This window comes from Lycorma delicatula, chromosome 3 (genome assembly GCF_047948215.1).
Source record: "Lycorma delicatula isolate Av1 chromosome 3, ASM4794821v1, whole genome shotgun sequence".
Classification (NCBI taxonomy): Eukaryota; Metazoa; Arthropoda; class Insecta; order Hemiptera; family Fulgoridae; genus Lycorma; species Lycorma delicatula.
The window spans coordinates 74,105,493-74,126,325 of NC_134457.1; the positions used below are offsets into that span (position 1 = coordinate 74,105,493).

The window sequence follows — 20,833 nt, forward strand, 5'->3', positions numbered from 1 at the left end:
TGGGGTAGACTTAGAACATCGACTGGCGCCACAGCGCTACAGTTCGAGTCACGCAATGCATATCACCCCCATGATTGCACACTACTAGCGTGTGCACACAGATGTACATACATATACGTATTTACTATAGCGATCGACAATCACCTGGTTAAATATCGTACCGTATGACCTACGCAGACCTCTGTTATCAAAAAACAATTTTTAATTTTCCTCGCGTTACAAGTAAAAAACAGGTAGGAAGTTATTATAATTAATGATTCATCAGGCTATTAATTTTAATATTTTTTATTCTGTAAAAGTTGTATAAAAATTTGCCAACTACTATTAAAACAATAATCCAAGCAAAACTACTTTTTATACATTCAATATTTGTGGTGCTCGTGCACAAGAGAGTGGGACATTAAACAAAATCTGTCAGTATAATCAAAAATTAATGTTTTTAAATATTAATCAAAACTTACAAAGACAAAACTTATTCATTAAAAATAAGTTTCTTCAGTAATTAAATTCAATATTTTTGAAGAAGTAAATCTTCATAATCAAAAACACATCATATAAGTCCGAAAACATGTCTCAATGGAAATTTTCCCCCGTAATTCTCTATTCTGAGCTTCTTTCTTCATTTATTTATGTTGCATAACGAAACCACAAAGGTTGTAAGCGACCACATTCAAAATACATGTCATTCCTGAAAACGTCATAACCGTTCTCAATTTAACAAGTATCCCATGTCAGGATAACTAATAAAAATGAGGAGTAAAATGGTTTTTCATTATCTTCTTCAGTGAGTCAACCTACTATTGTTACACATCGGCATACCAAGTACGCAGTAAATGTGCAGCTCTGTTAGGGATACCTTTAGTCTCTTCGCCACAGGATTAATTTCTCTCAAAAAAAGCCACTTTGACAATTGCCCTGTTGAACATTACATTCGTTAAGTACACGCCTATCCTAAAAAAACTGGGATATCAATGAATCTATAAGGGAAAATGGAACTGTAGCTTAAATTTAACGATGAGGTGTGAAATGAAACTGACAACTTAACTGACATGTAGCTTAGCTTAGCTTTCCATGTGAACTGGCTTTAGGACGTAACACCGAAAGCGAAATATTATTTAAATATTTAAAAAAATACACACGATAATAAAGTTGCGCAATGATGGGCTATTTGTAAACGGGAAGTGTTTTATTTTGTTATTTTTATCACATAATAAGGAATCTGACATTAGATGACATCACCCTAATTAAATATTTAAAAAAAACGTTATTAATGAGTTAGGATATATATTTAAATTAAATTTAAGAATAAGTCAACGAATTACCGATAACCTTGATCTACGAACCTAAACATTTTATCAATTAGCACAAATAAATCAATAAACTATGCTTAAATTGACCTATCATATCTACTCATAAAAAAATTTAACAATAAAATGAATAAAAAAAGAAACCGCACCAAGTAATTAACACATGTTGTATATAAGTATTTTTTTTTTTATACGAGATATAATATAACAAGAAATAGCGGCATATAAACTCATAATGTTTAAGAAGGTCGGGCGCGTTAAAAAAAAATGCAACGTATGAAACTTACAGGCTGCCCATAAATTACGTTATACGTCTAGGAGAAGAAGGCTCTAGTATTTTAAAAAGCTCGTAACAGAGGTCTATCACGAACTTTACAACCCCCTTCCATCATCAGGAATGTGTAATCGCATCGTTAGAATGGGTCTGGAGAATGCAAAATCAAGGACAGTACGGTTTATTCTACAAACTGTAATTATATTATTTATTTTACATTATTTACAATATTGTCAGCAACTTGTATTATAGTTTTTTAACCCTCCATCTAATATTTATATCGTCTCTTGAGGTATCACTGACAATAGAAAAACGTTTTCTAATTATAGATATAATGTGGCAAAAAACAAAGTTATCGCTTTGCGACTAGATATGGAGAAATTTTTTTTAAATTTAATACGACAATTTATGGTATAATGTACGAATATATTATGTATAAACTGAAGTTTCTCTGCATATTGAACAAAATATTTTTTTCCATGATACCTTTACACTTTTCCACAAACTATCACTTTTACTTTCCCGTCTAGATAGTGATAACAGAGTTATAGGTCTCGAAGAGAAAGTATTGTAATCGATCCAATTTGGGTATATGTGGTTTTCACCAGATCTTGATGTTTTGACATCTAAAGAACCCAAAAACCGGATGGATATTTTCCGGACGTTAATGTTCGTGTGTACGTGTCTCTCTGTGTGTTCAGTGATGGCCTCTAAATTACCTTATATCTACAGAACTATAGGACCGATTATGACCAAATTTGGTCAGATTACTTCTATATACGGGGCATTTATGCCATTAAATTTTCAACTTAAAAAGTCAAGGGAGTGAGACTGTAGAGCAAGGTCACCCACTACAGGGTGACTTGTAGAGGGTGACCCTGTAGAGAGACCCATTATCTCGAGATTTTGCCTAATTACGGTTGTATTTTTCTAAGGCGCATTTGTTAACAGTTAAAAAATAAAAATATTTGAAAAAAATTCTTTTTTTTGCAAAATCGTACCGCCACCCCCAAAAATGCTCTAAATTACTGCTATGTTGGGACGTCACAGGGGAGCGGTAGAATTAAATAAATGAATAATATTTAAACTGTAAAAAAATTAACTCGGTCTGGCTAGGTCTCGAACTCGATCGCCCGGTTAACTCGGTACCTGGTGCGTAAATCCTCGCGGCTGCACAGTCTGGCGACCGTTCAAGCTAGATTTGTTTTATGTCAGCTGTATAATTACATTAGTCAGTCCCGACCGTCGCCGCTAGTACCGCCACACTCGCACGAATTAAATACGGTAAGTGCGCGCGCTTAAGTTAGAATCAGTAAATTAAATAAACGAAAAAATATTATATTTAAATAAAATAATAAATATTTTATTTTAAGTTGTGAGTGTAAGCCCTGCATCACAAACAACCCATAATTGTAGGACTCTCCTGGAACGCGGCTTTAGCCGCGTGACAGTTAAAAATCCGGTTTTTTGGGTTTCTTAGATGTCAAAACGTCAAGATCAGGTAAAAACCGCATATGCTCAAATTAATAGAGGAATCAAATTAAATAAACTAAATACAGTCACCGACCTAGTTCGGCTTTTTACAAGCTTCTTCTCTAATTTTGTCCCGTATATTTGCCTTAAAAGTGCATTATTTCGAACTTAATCAATCTACTTATATTTTCAACATTCTCCTGCAACAGTATTTTCATTTTTGATTTTATTGTTGTCCACGTTTCGCTGCCATAAAGCGTTAAACATGAAAATATTAAAGAATTACTTTCTAATCCCTTCATTTATTTTTTATTCCAGATATTTTTTATTTTCTTGTTAACTTATTTAAGTTGTTTCATGGTTTTATCTATCCTTTTTAATTGTCCTCATCTAAACTGTTTTACCTATCTCAAACATTTAATTCTTCATTATCTACACCTTTCTGACACATTCCATTTCTTTTCTTTCGTTTTATGTATTTTCAAATTGAATTTCTATCTTAAACGAAAATCTATTCCAAGTTTTTTTAACTTATTTCTGATACTTTATAAGAGCAATCTTATCAACGAATCATAACGTCATTGCTTTTCCTCTTTGTATAGTTACGGTACTGTCAAATTTCCATCATTTTGAAATGCTTCTTCATCACTTCAATTTGAAAAGCAACGAAAGAAAATAATTTTTTTGCCACTCCTTTCTAAATAAGAGCAAAGAGTTAAACACGGACTTCACCAAAAAAAGATTAATCATACTATCAACTTTATAGATTTTATAGGAGATTAAATTTATTGGAAATTTTTTTTTGAATCTTTAAAAGGAGGTTCTAATTAACCTTTTTTCGACAGAATATTTTTTTATGATTTAACTTTAGGATGATGCATTTTAGCAGAATGATTTGACTCTAAAAAAATTTATAAACAACCTTTTTTTAATTTCAATCTGAAACTTTGTTTATTATCTATACGTTCACGAAACATTGCATGCAGGGCATTGCATCGTGTAAAAACTTAAATTTAAACAACTCTTTTAAGAAACATTTTATCCATTCTTCTAGATAGAACTAATTCTTTTTCGCAAAGAAAACATTTTAACAGTAATAAAAATTCGGGCACTGTTCCAGTGGAAACAGTTTCTTCTGATTGATAGGGAGGCAAAAGATTTAAAGTATACTTTTGAAGCAAATAAATTTTCACAAATTTAAAATAATGTTTTTTACTCTTAGATTGACAGGGAAAGAGTTATCTTTCAACAAGATTTATAAAAAATAAATATATTTTTCATCTATAATTTGATCCGTAGTTGGGAAGTGAAAAACTGATTTTTGTTATTTACTTATCGGAAGAGAGCTTTCTGAGGGGTGAAATGACGGAAAGAGGAGTGAAAGCTAGAATTAGTTATAGACGTCATAGAGGCCCTTGAAGTCTGTATTGATCGATATCGGACCATTCGAATCTCTTAACAGACACAAACATACTACCAACCACACCTTCAGTGAATGAATAATTTAAGTGATACTAACGCGCTTCACAAGTCTGATAAGTTTTATAAATATTTAAAAAAAATATATCTTCCAAATTTATCGAAAAAAATAAAAATAAATATCTTTAAAACAATAATTATTATTTTGTTATTTTTCCGATTAAAATTCACCCCTAGATTTAAGGGGTATTCAATATTCCCAATGAAAAAAGATTATATACTTATTTAATCTGTGATTTTAAGGCATCAAATAAATCTCTACGAATAACTAATCTATACTGGGTTTCCAATTTACTTAAGGGTTGTGTTTCAGAAACTTTTGTATTAATTAAATTTTATATATATTGAGTGTGACTAATGGCTGGAGATGAACATGGCTCAAGGGACCTGCCTAAGGGTAGTTAACCACATTACGATGATTTTTTTTTGTATCACAATTTTTAGTTTAAAAACAGATCTATTGCAGATTACATAATAGTGTTGGTCTTAGAAGACCTTGTCTATTTTTTCACCATACGAAAATATAAAAAAATCAAAGTCCAAGAAAATCAAACGTATACAATAAAAAAAAGCTAAAAAAAATGTGTTAACATTTTTATGTTTTTGATTTTTTATTTCAATGTTCTTATGTTCAAATTATTATGCAATGGGGTTAATTTTTTTTTATTGGGTTTCCGGTCTTGTTTTTTGATTTGCCAAATTACATTGGAATATTGGGAGAGATTTCATCTTTACTTGTTCGGTGACTCTTTGCCCTTTTTTTGATGATTTAACTATTTTTTTTCTTTTTTTTTTAGTTTTTTGGGCCTTAATTTTTTTTATATATTAAAATTAACACATTAAGTTGGGATACTGGGATAAATTGGGACAGATATCGAATAATTGCGTTCCAAACTTAGCTCAACCGACCACGCCCAAAATACAACAAAGAAAATTTAATTCTAAAAAAAAGGTTTTTTTAATAGGATAACAAAAAAACAAGTTATCTGCGTTTTGTTTTATTCAGTCAGAGTACAGGCAAAATTAGAATTTTTGATTCTAGGAACTAAAACATTTTTAGTGTTGTCCTATTTACACGATCATAAAACTACATACCACGATATCCTATATTCAGACATTAAATTGTTTTCATTTCCAAATCTACGTAAATCGTAAGTTAATTACTCAAATCCTCAAGAACATTGCATTCGCAGCATATATCTTTTTATTTTATTTATTTATTTATTTATTATGTTAATGAAATGCAGTGTGAAATAAAAAATTCTGAACTAGGCATACGTAAATTTAACAATTTTTTAATAATTTTTCCTTTTCCTCAAAAGCTTGCAAGATTTGCTTAAATGTAGATCGATCAGGTTTTAGTAATTGATGCACAATAAAAAACTACATAAATCGTTACATATATTCTTACAATCGTCTCTGTCGTACTGGGATTTTTGAATCCACCCCAATAATTGAAAAAAAAAAAAAAATAGTACGACAAGGCTGCTGCCTACCATCAACACTTTTAAATACGCATGTCCAACATTGGAAGAACATGAAGGGCATAAACTGAACAAGATTCATGCATGATTTTTTTAGATGTGGAAGAAAACAGGATATCCAACAGATAATTACAAAATTAAAAGATGTTACAGTAGAACGTGGAATGAAAATTAATATTAGGAACACAAAAGTAATGAAAATAGGCGACTGAATATCTGCACAAAAGAAGGAAGAATCGAACAAGTAAATCGGTATAAATACTTTCTTACTAACCATTTTGATAGAAATTATAAAAACATACAAAAAGTAAAAATTACAATCGTAATGACTAAAAATAACTTTTAACAAAAAAAAATAGTTAGGCAATAAGATGGGATAATTAAAGAAACGCTTTGTGAAGTTTATTTGTTTGTTTTTTTTTTAATGTACTTCTGTCTGGATGAGAAAGCAAAAGCTGGAGGGAATTGAAATATAAGCATGTAGAAAATTGGAAAAAATTAATAGTTCGACAAAATGAAAAAATAAACTAATGAGGAGAACAATTGATAATAGAAACATAATCAGACCGATTCAGAAAAGAAAAGCTAACTAGGCTAAAACATAACATAAAAGAAGGAATGATAGAAGAAAAGGAATTATTTAACACTGCTAAAAGGATCAGTAAAAGGTGCAATGTAGGAAGTCAAAAATAAGTAAACGTTACAGACGACTTAAAAGAGAATAGGAGATAACAGGAACTTAACTAATCTTGCTGGGAAAGTTTACAGGGGATTGGAAACGGAACGGTGTAAAGGACCTGACTAAAGGCATCTGATTTTGACGGTGATATGTATATATAAATTATTATTAAAAAGAGAATAAATTTTTTTCTTTAAAAATAAACTTTTTTTTTTTAAATAGAATAGAATAATGCATATAATAAATTTCGTTTGAAAAAGATGACAATGACCGCTAAAAATGATATATCACAATGCAGTTTATATATCACGACAATGTATTATCAATGACAATGACAAACTGCTGGCATGTAATGATGTCAAAACTAGCTAAAGTATGAAGGTTAAAAGAACAAAGTATCAAAATTATTAAGGTATTCATTCTCAATATGCAAAAAAAAATTATGATATATTATGATCATATATTAACAATGCACATGCACCTGATATGATAAAAGGATTAAATATTTTAGTAAATCTCACATACATGTAATCGTAGGAATTATAAATGACAAAAAATATATTTGGATCCAATTAAAAAATAAATAAAAATAATTTATTTATATATCTTACAATTATTTCACAATCAAGGTAAGTAAATATAAAATACACCTTCGTAGAAAGTATACCAGTGTTTCCAAAAGTACTCTTTAAAAAATTATTTCTGTTTATCGTCATAAAAAAAATTTAGTACAAGATACTATTTTTAGAAATCTGAGTTTTAACAGCACTGATTTCACTGTTGGCAGGTGTCCCTCGAAAATGGGAGTTTCCTGTAAATAAATAACAACACACATCCGTGCTAGTAATATGAATGAATTTTTTTCTGAAATAAAAAATATTTATCATTTCACTTTTTTAGATAACGAGTAGAAATTTAACTAATACAACAAATCGGTTATGTTCATTAAAAATAAGCAAAACATTTATATAAAATGAATAAATCAATTTAAATTTATTTTAATTTTATTAATAACTTTTTAAAAATAAAAAACAAACTGTAAAAACCTACAATCCTAAAATTATTTTATACATAAATGGGAGAGGGTTAATAACCACAACAGTAATAAATTATTCAAATAATAATTTATTTACTTTTAGCTATACAATCGATCAAAATCTTAATATTAACTTCTTTTTCCCGACCATGTGAAAAGAACGTGTAGAATACACCCGCAATAAAGGGTCAATATTAATTTATTTTATTTTTTTTGTCTTCAGTCATTTGACTGGTTTGATGCAGCTCTCCAAGATTCCCTATCTAGTGCTAGTCGTTTCATTTCATTAATTTATTAATATCGACAAATCTCATTAGAAAGTATAAATATTTTTTACAGTTATGTAGATAAAGTTTTATGTAATCAGTTGTGTAATTATTAATTTTACCAATACATTTTATGTTTTAGAAAAAATATCTTCCGTAATGAATAATTAACAATTAAACAGGTTACAATGTAGAGCGTTTGATAAATTATTTAAGGTATTAATACTATTTAACAATAATTTTACATTAATTTATTTGTTTTTAGCTTTTTTTGGAATACTTTGAACAATTAGTTATGACAAAAAAATATATACTTATTTTTCCTTTACACTCTCTACCTCAGTATTTTTTGTGATTGTAATGTATGAAAAGCATCTAAGATAAAAGTAGCAATTTCGGATTTTATATTTATTTAATATTTTTGAATTATATGGGAAATTATGTTAATTAAACAACTAATCACTGTAGTAGATTGAGTGCAGAAGTTATAAATGTATTTCAAGGCGTGAATGACCCTGAATTTTGGTTGGCGACTGCTAATATGTGACAATATATTCGAGTTGGTGAACAAAGTTCACTTTTCGAAGTAGAGAGTTCTTCTAAGCTGCTAAAGGCAGGTACTTTTATACGGATTTGAAAACTAGACCTTGGACACCGGTGTTCTTTGGTGGTTGGTTACAATTAACCACACATCTCAGGAACGGTCTACCTGAGACTGTACAAGACTACACTTCATTTACACTCATACCACCCTCATTCATCCTCTGAAGTAATACCTTACCGTGGTTCCCGAGGCTAAACAGAAAAAAAAAATTAAACAAGGCGACATGAAACAAATTCATTCCTCATTTTTTCTAGTAAGCCTGGAAGGGAATTTGTTATTTTAGGAAATGCCATGAAAGTTTAGGAAGTAACCGGCATATCAAATCGCTTATAACCATTAGAATTATAATTCCTATTATACAAGGTGGATCAGGAAAACGGAAAATTTTGAAATGCTTAATGGTAGCCGTGTAAAGGTGGCAGCACTTCATGACTGAGATTTGCGACAAGGACAAACTTTAGTAAAAGTGGATCAGTGGATCGGTTCACGACCGCGTTTGCCGTGAAGACATGTTATGAGAACGGTTTGACTGCAACTATAGGGGAATTTCTGCGTCACTACAATTTAGAACGTCATGATTTGTTCCATCTTGCATGCGGTCAAAACATGGGTTGAGAAGAGAGTTTAGTTTTAAAAAAGAAACCGTTAGGAGCTCCACGAACTCAGCAAATCCCAGAGAATACTTAAGCTCTCCGGGCTTTGTTCACAAGAAACCCTTGACGTTCTGCTGATAAACAAGATCAGTTTTGAACCTCAGTCGAATCATTCAACGAATATACCACCAGAAGTTACAACTTCATCCATACAAAGTGCAAACTGGGCATCGGTTAAAACCATCTTGTATGGCGGTTCAGTTCTGTGAAAAAGATAATGGAAAAGTTCAATGACTATCCCGGTTTCATTGAAAACTTGCGGACATCGGACGAAGCGTTTCTATTAACATGAAAATGCAGTTAAAGAAAATTGGTATATGTGAACTTTTAATGGTTTTTTTTCTATCTATCTTTTTGATTATTATTTTTTTTTTATATATCTGGTGTGGAAATATTAGGAAATGATAAGTTACTTATATATACTTTTTATACTTCTGGATATGCAATAATTACTGTTGTGCGTAGTATCAGATTGACGCCTAATAATAGTTACTAAGATGGATGATAATATATTTTGTAACGTGTCAATAATGCCGTGCCTACCGAAACCCAAACCCAGAACCTACAGATGAAAGATAAAGTCGCTAATACTACGATACGGAGATCGGCATTAAGTAAAACGTCAGAAAATTATTAACGACCCACGAAATATAAACATAACTATTTCCACAAAATATCTCTGTGGTATGAAATCACTAAATTAAGAAATATTATATACTGTATAAAAGCGTAGGTAATAAAATTAACAGGAATATATTAGAAATATTAATTAGATAAAATGCGGAAAGAATTTAACCGGAATTGGACATTCAAAATCATTTCCATATTTTGTACAAAACTGCATGTGAAATTCTCAAAGACTTATCTGATAAATGAATAAATTCAACGATATGCTTAAAAAAAATCAACAAAAAAAATTGATGAATACGGTAGATATGGTTTTTTTCACGTTTAGGATGATTGTACTGCCATGGGACAGAAAAAATCTACTAACAAATCGAGAGGGACTCTTTCCTCAGAGGTACTGCCAAAGGTGCACTAACTCAGTGGATCAATATATTTATACGGATTTATTTTATACGTTCTACTTTTAAACGGATTTGAATACTAGATCGTGAATACCGGTGTTCTTTGGTGGTTGGGTTTCAATTAACCACACATCACAGGAACGGTCCACCTGAGACTGTAAAAGTTTACACTTCATTTATATTCATCCTCTTAAGTAATAACTTACGGTGGTTCCGAAGGCTAAACAGAAAAAGAAAGAGAGTGAATCAATATATTGTTAACATAAGCCTAGAAGACTTAACCAGTTCACAGAACCCAAAATGAATACAGAAGAAAGACAATCCCCATACGGTAGAACGCAACATGAAACAACTTCACACAGCGAACAACAGCTTAATATACTGTCTTTCGAGGCAGACGGTGCCCATTTAACCTATAGGAATATCGAAACAAGTTTTTCCAGGCTAAGAGCCAATAAATTAATGATCGATTATTTTGATGATTATAAAACACAACATTGAATAAGTGTAATGAATATCCTGTAATTATAAGTTTTTTAAGGGGTAATTATTTGATAATGTAAATTTGGGAGAAACTCCACGAGAAATACATCAATTATTCCAAGTGTGAACTTTAAAATTTTGAATAACCGCTGAAAAATATTTTGGAAAACGAAAAAAATCGGTTTTTTGTAATCCGCAACACTGAATAACATTTCGTAAAATTTTAAATCAAAATGAGAAGGAAAAATTTCCCACCATAAAAAAACTTAGCTTTAGTATTATTAGTCTGCATAATTGCAAGTAGAGATGAATTTAGTAAACACTTAATTAGATTAAAGTTTTGAATTTAAAATAAAGAAGATTTACTAACTAAAGAACAGACAAAGTAAGAAGAAAAATAAGCGTATAACAGACTTACCAACGGTTAAAAAAAAGCTCGTGCTTTAAATAATTTGTATTCTTTTCATGATAAAAGTAACGTACTTATTTATTATTAACGATTGACGTGAACTTATGTTCATCTCATAAAATTATGAGGTAGTCAACAACTGAAATCTACAAAGCGTGACAAGAATAATCTTATTTACAATGTTGTGTTGAATTAACGAACATAGCTCACTTGACCATGTAAACACGAGTTAAGATTTTGGTTTAAGAATTAATTAATTCTATCATTTTTTAACATAAGTTTAAAAATAGATGAATAAAGAACAACTATCAAATTAATAAACAAAAATTACCACTCATGCCAGACTCCGTGGCGCGAGTGGTAGCGTTTCGGCCTTGCATCCGGAGGTCCTGGATTCGGATCCCGGTCAGGCACGGCATTTTTCATACGCTACATTCCATATCCCGCTTCAAGCTTATGTGGCGATATCATCAAGCAAAAACAAAGAAAGATGAATAAAAAATTTTCCAAAACATTTCACAAGCAATAAATATAAGTATATATATAGCTGTGTATAAAGTTTCAATAAAACAATAATGTATATGTTTTACTGTATAACCGATTCTTTCACAATTTATAATAATATTTTATTTGAGATATTCAAATGAAGATTATTATTATATTTTAGAGATATCTATATATGTTTAAAATCCCTAAACTGGACCTAGATTTGGAGATTAAATGAGGCGTTACTGGTTGTCAACAAGGTAACAACATCATTAATAAAGATAAGGCCCCTGCAACCCTTCAACACGAGGTCAACGCTCGCTATAGTGTTCATAGTTACCGTTCAAAAAATCGGAAAAATAAAGCCAGTCTATTTTATTACTTTCATTAAGTAAAAGGATAAAACCGTATAGGAATTACACTTTGATACATATATATATAATGAGAGAAAATTCTCTGGAATATTATTAATTATATTCTATTTTTATAGGCTAGAAAATAGTCAACGGTGGAGATTTTACATGTAAAAATTCCATAAGATCATTTCTTTAACATACGCTTACACTTTGGTTGATTATTTCAACACGTCTATACTCTATATGTATTCTACCGGTCTGGCTCACACCAATTAATTTTTTAGGGTAAAATTTTAACAACTTTTGCAAAAGGTTGGTGTAGCATTCGATATCATTTAACAAAATTTCAGAGATGAATTTTCATCTTCACCTGAGCTAATAAGTCTTAAAATCCCTTAAAACCTTCTGCCATATTCGAAACACAGGATGTCACCGGCATGCTGAAAAAGCCAAACCAATTTTGATACGACAAGTATTCTGTTTCATTCGTTTTGAAATAAGGTTATTTGTTCCGTAATTCTCATAATTGGATTGAGACAGAACATAAGAAAAAGAATTGATTAAAACAGTGCTCTAAAAAAAGAGACCGAAAAAGAGTAAAATTTATGAAAAATCTTTAAAAAAATGTAAATTATCAGGATCTTGAAAGTCTATTTATTAAAACAGGAAAATGGGGACGATTCCGTCTCACTAAAGATAAACACATGATGATGATAATCGGTAATACAGGTTTCTTGAGCTTTGCAGCTCTAATTACTAAAATGATTAAGGAATTGTGCTTTAATTGACACCATTTTTATCTCATGAATCGAAAGTGTTTCTTTAAGTCACCAGTTATAAAAAAAAATCATAAATACGTTTTTACATATCAGTTTTATATATCAGAAAAAATAATCGAGCCACAAGTTTAGTAGACAAATAATAACTAAAGTTAGACAACTGTACAGAGAGTCATAAAATAAATATTTATGGATCTCCCATCACCGATAAAGAATCCTTAGTTTTCAGAATCCCTCATAACGTCACGTCACATCATAAAATTCAAAAATTAAATGTTTCTATCATATATCGAGATAGTTCAGAAAGAAATAACAGCGCTGCATTATTAAACAGGTTTATTGATTGAAACCTCACTATGAAAAATGTAAGATACAGTATATCTTATACAAACACTGTAAATATTATATAAATCAATGTAGAATACAAAACCGAAATACTTCTAACTTGTAAAAATAAACTAGACAATACTTACTTGAAATTTAAATTTTTAAAAGAGAAATGAACTTCTACTATTCCTGTAGTTTTAACTCTAGTCCGTAAAATATCCTGTTCTGTAGGTTGATAATCCTTGGCCCCTAAACGATCCAAGTCATCCAGGAAACTGTAAAATAAAATTAAAAATTAGTTTAAAACATAATTTTACACAATATTAGACTAATTAAGAGCATTTTTTTTACATAGACCATTATTCATAACATTTAAACGAAATTATTCTCTTGTTTTTAATTGTAGTTTACATTGCGAAATGTTAACAATCAAATTTTATATTGAAAAAGTGACGGTATAAATACATATCACAACAATAAATGTATTGTTTACTTAAATATAATATACGCTTTTCTTAAAATATGAGTAAAATAACGATTATTAAAGGGTGAACCACTGAAACATAGGCGATTAAAAGTCGGTTTTTTTCTCGGTAACATTCGAATATTTTCGATAACAACAGATTCTTCTTTTTGATGATTTCAGTTATGATTAAGCGTTGGACGGTTGAGCACCGTGCGTTTGCGATTAAAGCATTGTAAAATACCATTCACGCCTTCACAAAGGTTATTTCGACGCTACTTCACTGTCAATCAGAATGGAGCTGTCAGCCCATGGCATTAAAGTCTTGATGGAGAATTTTGAAAAAACGCTGGTTCAGCTTTGAACAAGAGGCCTCCTGGTAAACAAAGGGACGTATGCATATCTGACTACATAGACACCGTAAAAGCGGAAACTCATCAAAAAGAAGCACCAATCGGTCTGCCCTTGGTCATTTGGTTTCACTCAGTTTGTCTAACACCAGTGTTCGAAGGATACTTCAAACGGAATTATACAAGCATCAATATAATATTAAGAAGAGCAGGTTTGAAACAGATGAATCGTACGACCTTTTGCTGACAAATTTTGGATCTTATAAACGTAAACAAAGTCGTTGTTATTGTAACAGGACCAGAATAACGGACCAGTGTAACGGATTTCTTCCAATTAAGAAGAAATATGAGAAAGAAAGAATCCAGAAGGAACTAAAGGGGTTCCTTTCTCAGGCTAACAAGTCTATTTAACAATTTGTTCTTTTTAATACAGACAACGGGACCTCCAACAGCTGTTGTCCGACGAGAAGGGTTACCGGACCGGATTAAGAATTTATGGGAGAACATAAGGGTGCGGACGATGAAAGTTGTTACGTTTCAACAGTTAAGGAATGTGACGGGTACTGGTTCTGCAGGCCAGGAGATGTAAATACGGCCAGGACCAGCGGTAACGGTCAGTAATTAAGCGAGTAATTCTGCGAGGCCGTGTTCACGATAACAGTGAGTAGTTCTGTTAGTAGATTGCGAGGCTGTGTTCGTCGCGGTTGCGGTGACGACGATATCAGTAAGTGTTTTGTAACAACGAGTGAAGAATAGTCACAAGCATTCCAGTGTGGATAGCTGTTTGTATGCAGGAAGTTGTTTGGTGAGTTATTGGTAGTTTACTAAATTGGACTGTATTCAGGATTTTATAATTTAATTGTCTTTGTATGTCATATATTTATTATTGTTGTTGTTATTACTATTATTATTTATTTTTATCTTCTATGTTTTTAAAGTAATGAATTGTATTTATAACAAATGTTTAGTTTGTTAGTTTCTCAATACCCTGGTCGAGTCGCGAACACGCGACAATATCAGTATGCTAATGAGTGATGAATTACATTAACACTTCTTAAATGTATATGTTAATAAACAAAACTTTCAGTATCTGGCAATAAACAAATCCTAATAGAATTTATCAAAAGGCATTACTTAGTACTACTAAACTCAAGATATGGTGTGTATTAGCAGTCTCTGAAATAGTTCATTCATATTTCTTAAAACACAATGATGGGAATGCTATTACACCACGTAAAAGCGATAAACCGAATGACTGAGATTTACTGTCTTCTCAAATAGAGAGTAAATTTGTTACGTCGTTTGATTTTTTTCAAGTGAAACGTGGTTTCATATATCGGATCATGTCAGCAGCCAGAACAGTCGGGTATGATCTGTGAATAATCCTCATGAAATCTTGGAACGACGATTACATGACGAAAAAATTGGAGTTTGGTGTGCTACATCAAATAATCGGATAATCATTCAATTTTTCCGAAAAACAATAAACTCATAAGGTTATTGCAACGTAATCATTTATCCTTTCATTAGCTAATAAACTGCAGAAGCATACTTTCATCATAATGGAACTACGGTACACAATGCAAATGTTTCGCTAAATTTTCTGCATGATTTTTTCGGGGATAGGCTCATAGCACATCTAGCCAACGAGATCTTCAGATCTTACACATACAGATTTTTATTTATGAAAGTATCTGTTTACAAGAAGACTCCTTATTATACTTTCAAACTGAACAATAACCTAATTGAATTTGTTAATTAAATCAAACACTCAAATCAATCGCTAAGCGTGAATTTTCAAATACGGTGAAACGGGTTCAGGCATGTTTCGAGGCAAATGGTGTCCAATTTTTATTTACAGAGGATGAGCATCCCAAACATCCCAATATGAGCATCCCCAGTAAATAAAAATTCATTGTAGTGTGTGTTATTCCTGTTTCTATCAATGTTATTTGAACAAAATATACTAAATATTTGTAAACTTTGGTATATATTTCCATTCGGGACAACCGATATAAGCGACTTTTAGGTAAATAAATTGTCCACATCAACAAATGAAAGCTAAGGAATTCTTTAGAGCTACATTTTGAGACAATTCAAGTGTTACTTTCGTTATTTTAATAAAATATTAAATTTGATATACAGATGTTTTTTTTTTTAAGATATTAATCTTAACGTTTAGGCGTTTTTGTGCATTAGCGCAAAAAACGCCTAAACGTTCCTTTTTCTGATTAAAATTCGAAAAAAATATTTTTTAAACAATTTTCATTTAAACTGCATCGGATTTATAAATATTACGTATTCAATACGGTATGAATAGCGGGAAATATGAATAAATACAAAGAAAATGTTTACATTATTATTTAAAACATTCGAGAAATTAATATTACACCGCTTAGTGATATCACAGTCCAAATTTTTAATTAAAATTAGGTAAAAGTCTACCCTCTTAAAAGAAAAATATAATATAAAATATAAATCTTAAAATATAAATATAATTTTTAAAATTGATTTTTGTCATACTTTTTACAACTGACAGCTAATGAAATACTGTTTCATACAAATTTTTTTGCAGTAAAATTTTACATTGTACGATGCTGTAAAATTTTAATCTAATAAAACTAGGTGGCACGGGCTGCTCAGCATCATCAGTAAATAAATTAACTCCAGTTATAATAGATAATTTACTTTATAGTTCAAAAAGACTTCGTTCCAGACAACATTAACTGTGCATCGATCCTTAGGTTTCATCTCTATTTCCACATTTTTAAAAGATTTTGCGTGTGATAGGGGAACGTACTATTGTCGATGGCTAAAAACTGGTTCAGGTAGGTAGATTTCTACTCGGTCGACAGTTTGTCCTTGCGCCTTGTTGATGGGTCATACAAAATGCTAACCGTACAGAAAATTGTCTTCGTTTGAAAGATGGGGCATTTGAAGAAAATGGCGTGGTGAATGTTTTAAGATAGAAACGAATTCTGTATCTTAATTAGTTGATAAGTTACCGCGATTTCAGTGTACTTTTAATATTGAGGAAATGTATTCCCTCAAAACGTTTTTAGGAATTGAGTGATCGAAGTCGGTTTGGACTCATTTGATGGCGGTTGAGGTGATACGTGTTTTAAGACAAATACAAATTCTGTATTCGAAGTGTTCTCTTTATTTGCTGGGATATCTCGATTTTAATGCCGCTGAGGTAAGGTTTTGAGTGCGAAAAAACTATCTTCCCTTAAACCTCTTCTCATAATTGAGTGAGCGTAGACGGTGCATACTGTTTTTCTGTGATCTGATGTAAAGAGCGTTTTAAGACCCCAACGAAGTCCTAACTAAATTAGTTACTGAGTAATTGCAGAAAAACTACTTTTTTTTTTAGTTTGTTTACTAAATCTTTTTAATATATAAACACAAAAGTAAATACAATAATCATAGGGGAAGAATCAACAGTATAATTACCACATTTCTCACTGGACAATGTTCTGTTTGTATAACAGATGGATTTAAGCTAATCCAAAACATGGAACAAATCCAACCTTGAAAACAGTACATCATAATGGGTACATCAAGAATAATAATCATCCTACGCTAGGATTACTAAGGAATTTTAAAATTGGTTTCCTACTTATTTCTTCACTAAGCCCGAACAAACTTTTGCACATCAGCTGATCAATTCCACTGAAATTCACGTAATATTCTACACCGCGGTCATAACATCTTTAGTCTGTTTACAAGGGAGAGTAATAGACAAAAAATGAATTTGATTAGACGAAATAGATCACAAATTATACATTTGTTTTATTTCATGAATAGCCAGCTTTAAAAGCTGTTCATACAAAACATTGTAAAGTTCTAAATTTTCTTATATCAACTGTTCAAAAAATATCGAAATTAAATAACGATAATTTTTTTTTCATTTCATTATCACGGCCCTGGGAAGTGCCATCGTCTCTAACTACCAGGATAGAGCAGAGCCAGGCCCGACTATGCCGTTCCCAGCCGCCTCACCGCCGTAGCCGGATATAACGATAAATTTAAAAAAAAATTCTAAGCCCTGTCTTTATTATTCGGTATAGTCTATCTTTACACCTTTCCTTATATTAAATTAATTGTACAACCCAGAATTGAAACTTATAAAACGGCATATTTAGTGCAGGCCTTGGAATACTCATTGAACAAACTGGTGGTAATTAATTCTAAATGCATACAGGATACATTAAATATTGCCGCGTAAACTAAGACTTCACAACCTTTCTGCAACTTATATGCTGATGATTAAAATCTGATGAATAAAATAAAATAAAAATCTTATAATCTTTCTAGATTTAATAAACTTTGTACTAGAAAGATTATTTTTTTAGCTAAATGTTGTGGCTGTCGTTAAATTAATGCTTTATTAAAAGTAAAATAACGTGAAAAATTTAATTATATACTCGTATTTATATGTAGTCTATTTAAAAGAGTAATTTTTTTTTTTTTAGTACTTTACTTATTAAAAAAGATCAGATCTCAATTCATTGGATACAGGCGAATAACAAAAATTGTAGAGAAGCAGTAGTTTTTATTAATGTAACTGCATTTTGCTACGTGGATGGCAACAATGCTTTAAGGCCAACACGCTTAGTCTGACTATAAAGCGCATTTTGAACAAAGCATTATTTTTTAACAATGCTTTCATTTTTACACCAAACACGAACAAGTTTTTCAGTAACAAATTTTATACTAAGGTCACTCTCTTCACTATTGTTTCTATTTTTTTTTTTTATCTATAAATAAAAATAAAAATGCCGATTTCTATTTCACACGTTTTTACAATGCTCATTGTTTAAAAATATTAGACCCGAAACTACAAAAATAAAACATGATATTAAATAAATTAAATAAAAATTAATAACAATGCCATACGACAATACATTAATAAATATGTATTTTGTCTATTTTAAAACTAAACTGGCTTGTTGCTACCTGTGAATCTACAGATTCAAAGGTAAACGTAAATAATATTTATTACTTCATAAAAATCATTGCAATAATACAAACTCGACTTATAAGATGTTGAATCTCTCTTTAATCTGACCAAACGACTTTCAAAAGAAGGTTCGACCTAAAAATCAGGAACTACGATAATCTTGTCAAGTACAATTCTATTTTCGGATAATGAATAAATCAGTAATGTTTGTTCCTAAAGAGGAAGTAAACTGGATCTATAGAACATAAACACTACAATTATTGTTGTACATTATATTTTTAATCAAATTTTTAACAAAAACTGATGACAATAATGGAAATTAAAGCAGTATTCGGCTTAATAACTTTGATTTCATCTACATATTTAGAAAAATAATTTTATGAACACAACTGTCATCTTCTTGTAAGAGGGTGTTTTAACATTTCTAATAAAATGCCTAATCATCGCTAACAGTCCGTGTTTAGAAACTGTAAATCGATTCATAATCACATCTCTTGCCACGATAACAATGGTTAGTACGAGTAGATGTAGTTATTTTTGAATAAATTACTTTTTTACAAAATAATAATTATGAACGTTTGAAAATGTTAGAAATTTGAAATTCCCTATTTTTATTTAATTATACCTCCCAAAATATTACACATATCGATATGTAACAAAATTTAAATTTAAGTCTGTCTTATCAAGTTATAACAAACGATTACATCACTTCCACATCTGTCCCAGATGTCAAAGACATCTGTCTTTGACATAAACCCAGAAGAAGCCCAGAGGGGTTATGTCTGGCGATCTGGGTGGGCAGGGAATTGAAACAAATCTTCCAATCCATCTACCAGGAAACGTCTCATCCAGTCTTTCCCTTACCTTAAAGAGCCAGTGCGGGGAAGCCCCATCTTGCTTGAAGAGGATATTAGGATACCTTGCTCAATTTGTGGGAACGCAAATTGCTCCAACATGTCAAGATTCATGACAGGTGGATTGGAAGAGGCGTTCAATTCCCTGCCCACCCAGATCGCCAGACATAACCCCTCTGGACTTCTTCTTCTGAGTTTATGTCAAAGACAGAGAGGGTGTATACGACAATAGTAGCAAAAATCCAGGAGCTGCGTGACAGCGTTCGGAATGCCATTTCAACCACCACACAAGAAATGTTTCAACGAATATGGGAAGAAATCGCCTTTCAGCTGGATATTCTTCGTGTGACTGGTGGGACACCAATCTGCTATAATTCTGCTATTAATCTGAGCGCTAAAACTGCTTCCCTTGTCCCTATAGTTTTCCTGGAACCAAACTGGTCTTCTCCTAACACTTTTTCCACTTTCTTCAATTCTTCTGTACAGAATTCTAGTTAAGATTTTTGATGCGCGAGTAGTTAAGCTAACTGTTCTGTATTCTTCGTATTTATCTGCTCCTGCTTTCTTCGGTAAAATGACAATAACGCTCTTTTTGAAGTCTGATGGAACTTACCCTTTTTCATAAATATTATACACCAGTTTGTATAATCTATATATCGTTTCCTCACCTGCACTGCGCAGTAATTCTGCAGGTATCCCATCTATCCCAGGAGCCGTTCTTCCATTCCAATCTTTTAATGCTCTATTAAATTCATATCTCAGTATTGTATCCCCTTTTCATTCTCTTCGACTTCCTCTTCTTCCTCTATAACACCAACTTCTAATTAATTTCCTCCGTATACTTCAATATATTCCACCCATATATCGACCTTTTCTTTCGTATTATAATCGGTGTACCATCTTTGTTTAATACATTATTCGATTTTAATTTATGTACCACAAAATTCTCCTTAACTTTCCTGTATACTTCGTCTATTTTAAATATCGATCTATGTTGTAGATATTTAGCTGCATTAAACAAAGATATTACAAACGATATTTTTTGAAAAATTGTTCTGACTTTTTTTACGGATCCTAAGA

At 31.2% G+C, this 20,833-nt stretch overlaps 1 protein-coding gene across 1 annotated transcript in view; it reads right to left on the reverse strand.

Annotated features, from left to right (window-relative positions):
* Nucleotides 1–20,833, reverse strand: part of Galphao (G protein alpha o subunit) — a 332,111-nt gene that overhangs the window by 63,039 nt on the left and 248,239 nt on the right. The window contains exon 5 of the mRNA XM_075359997.1: nucleotides 13,270–13,398. Coding sequence (XP_075216112.1) covers nucleotides 13,270–13,398 — 129 coding nt within the window. The remainder of the gene's footprint in view (nucleotides 1–13,269; nucleotides 13,399–20,833) is intronic.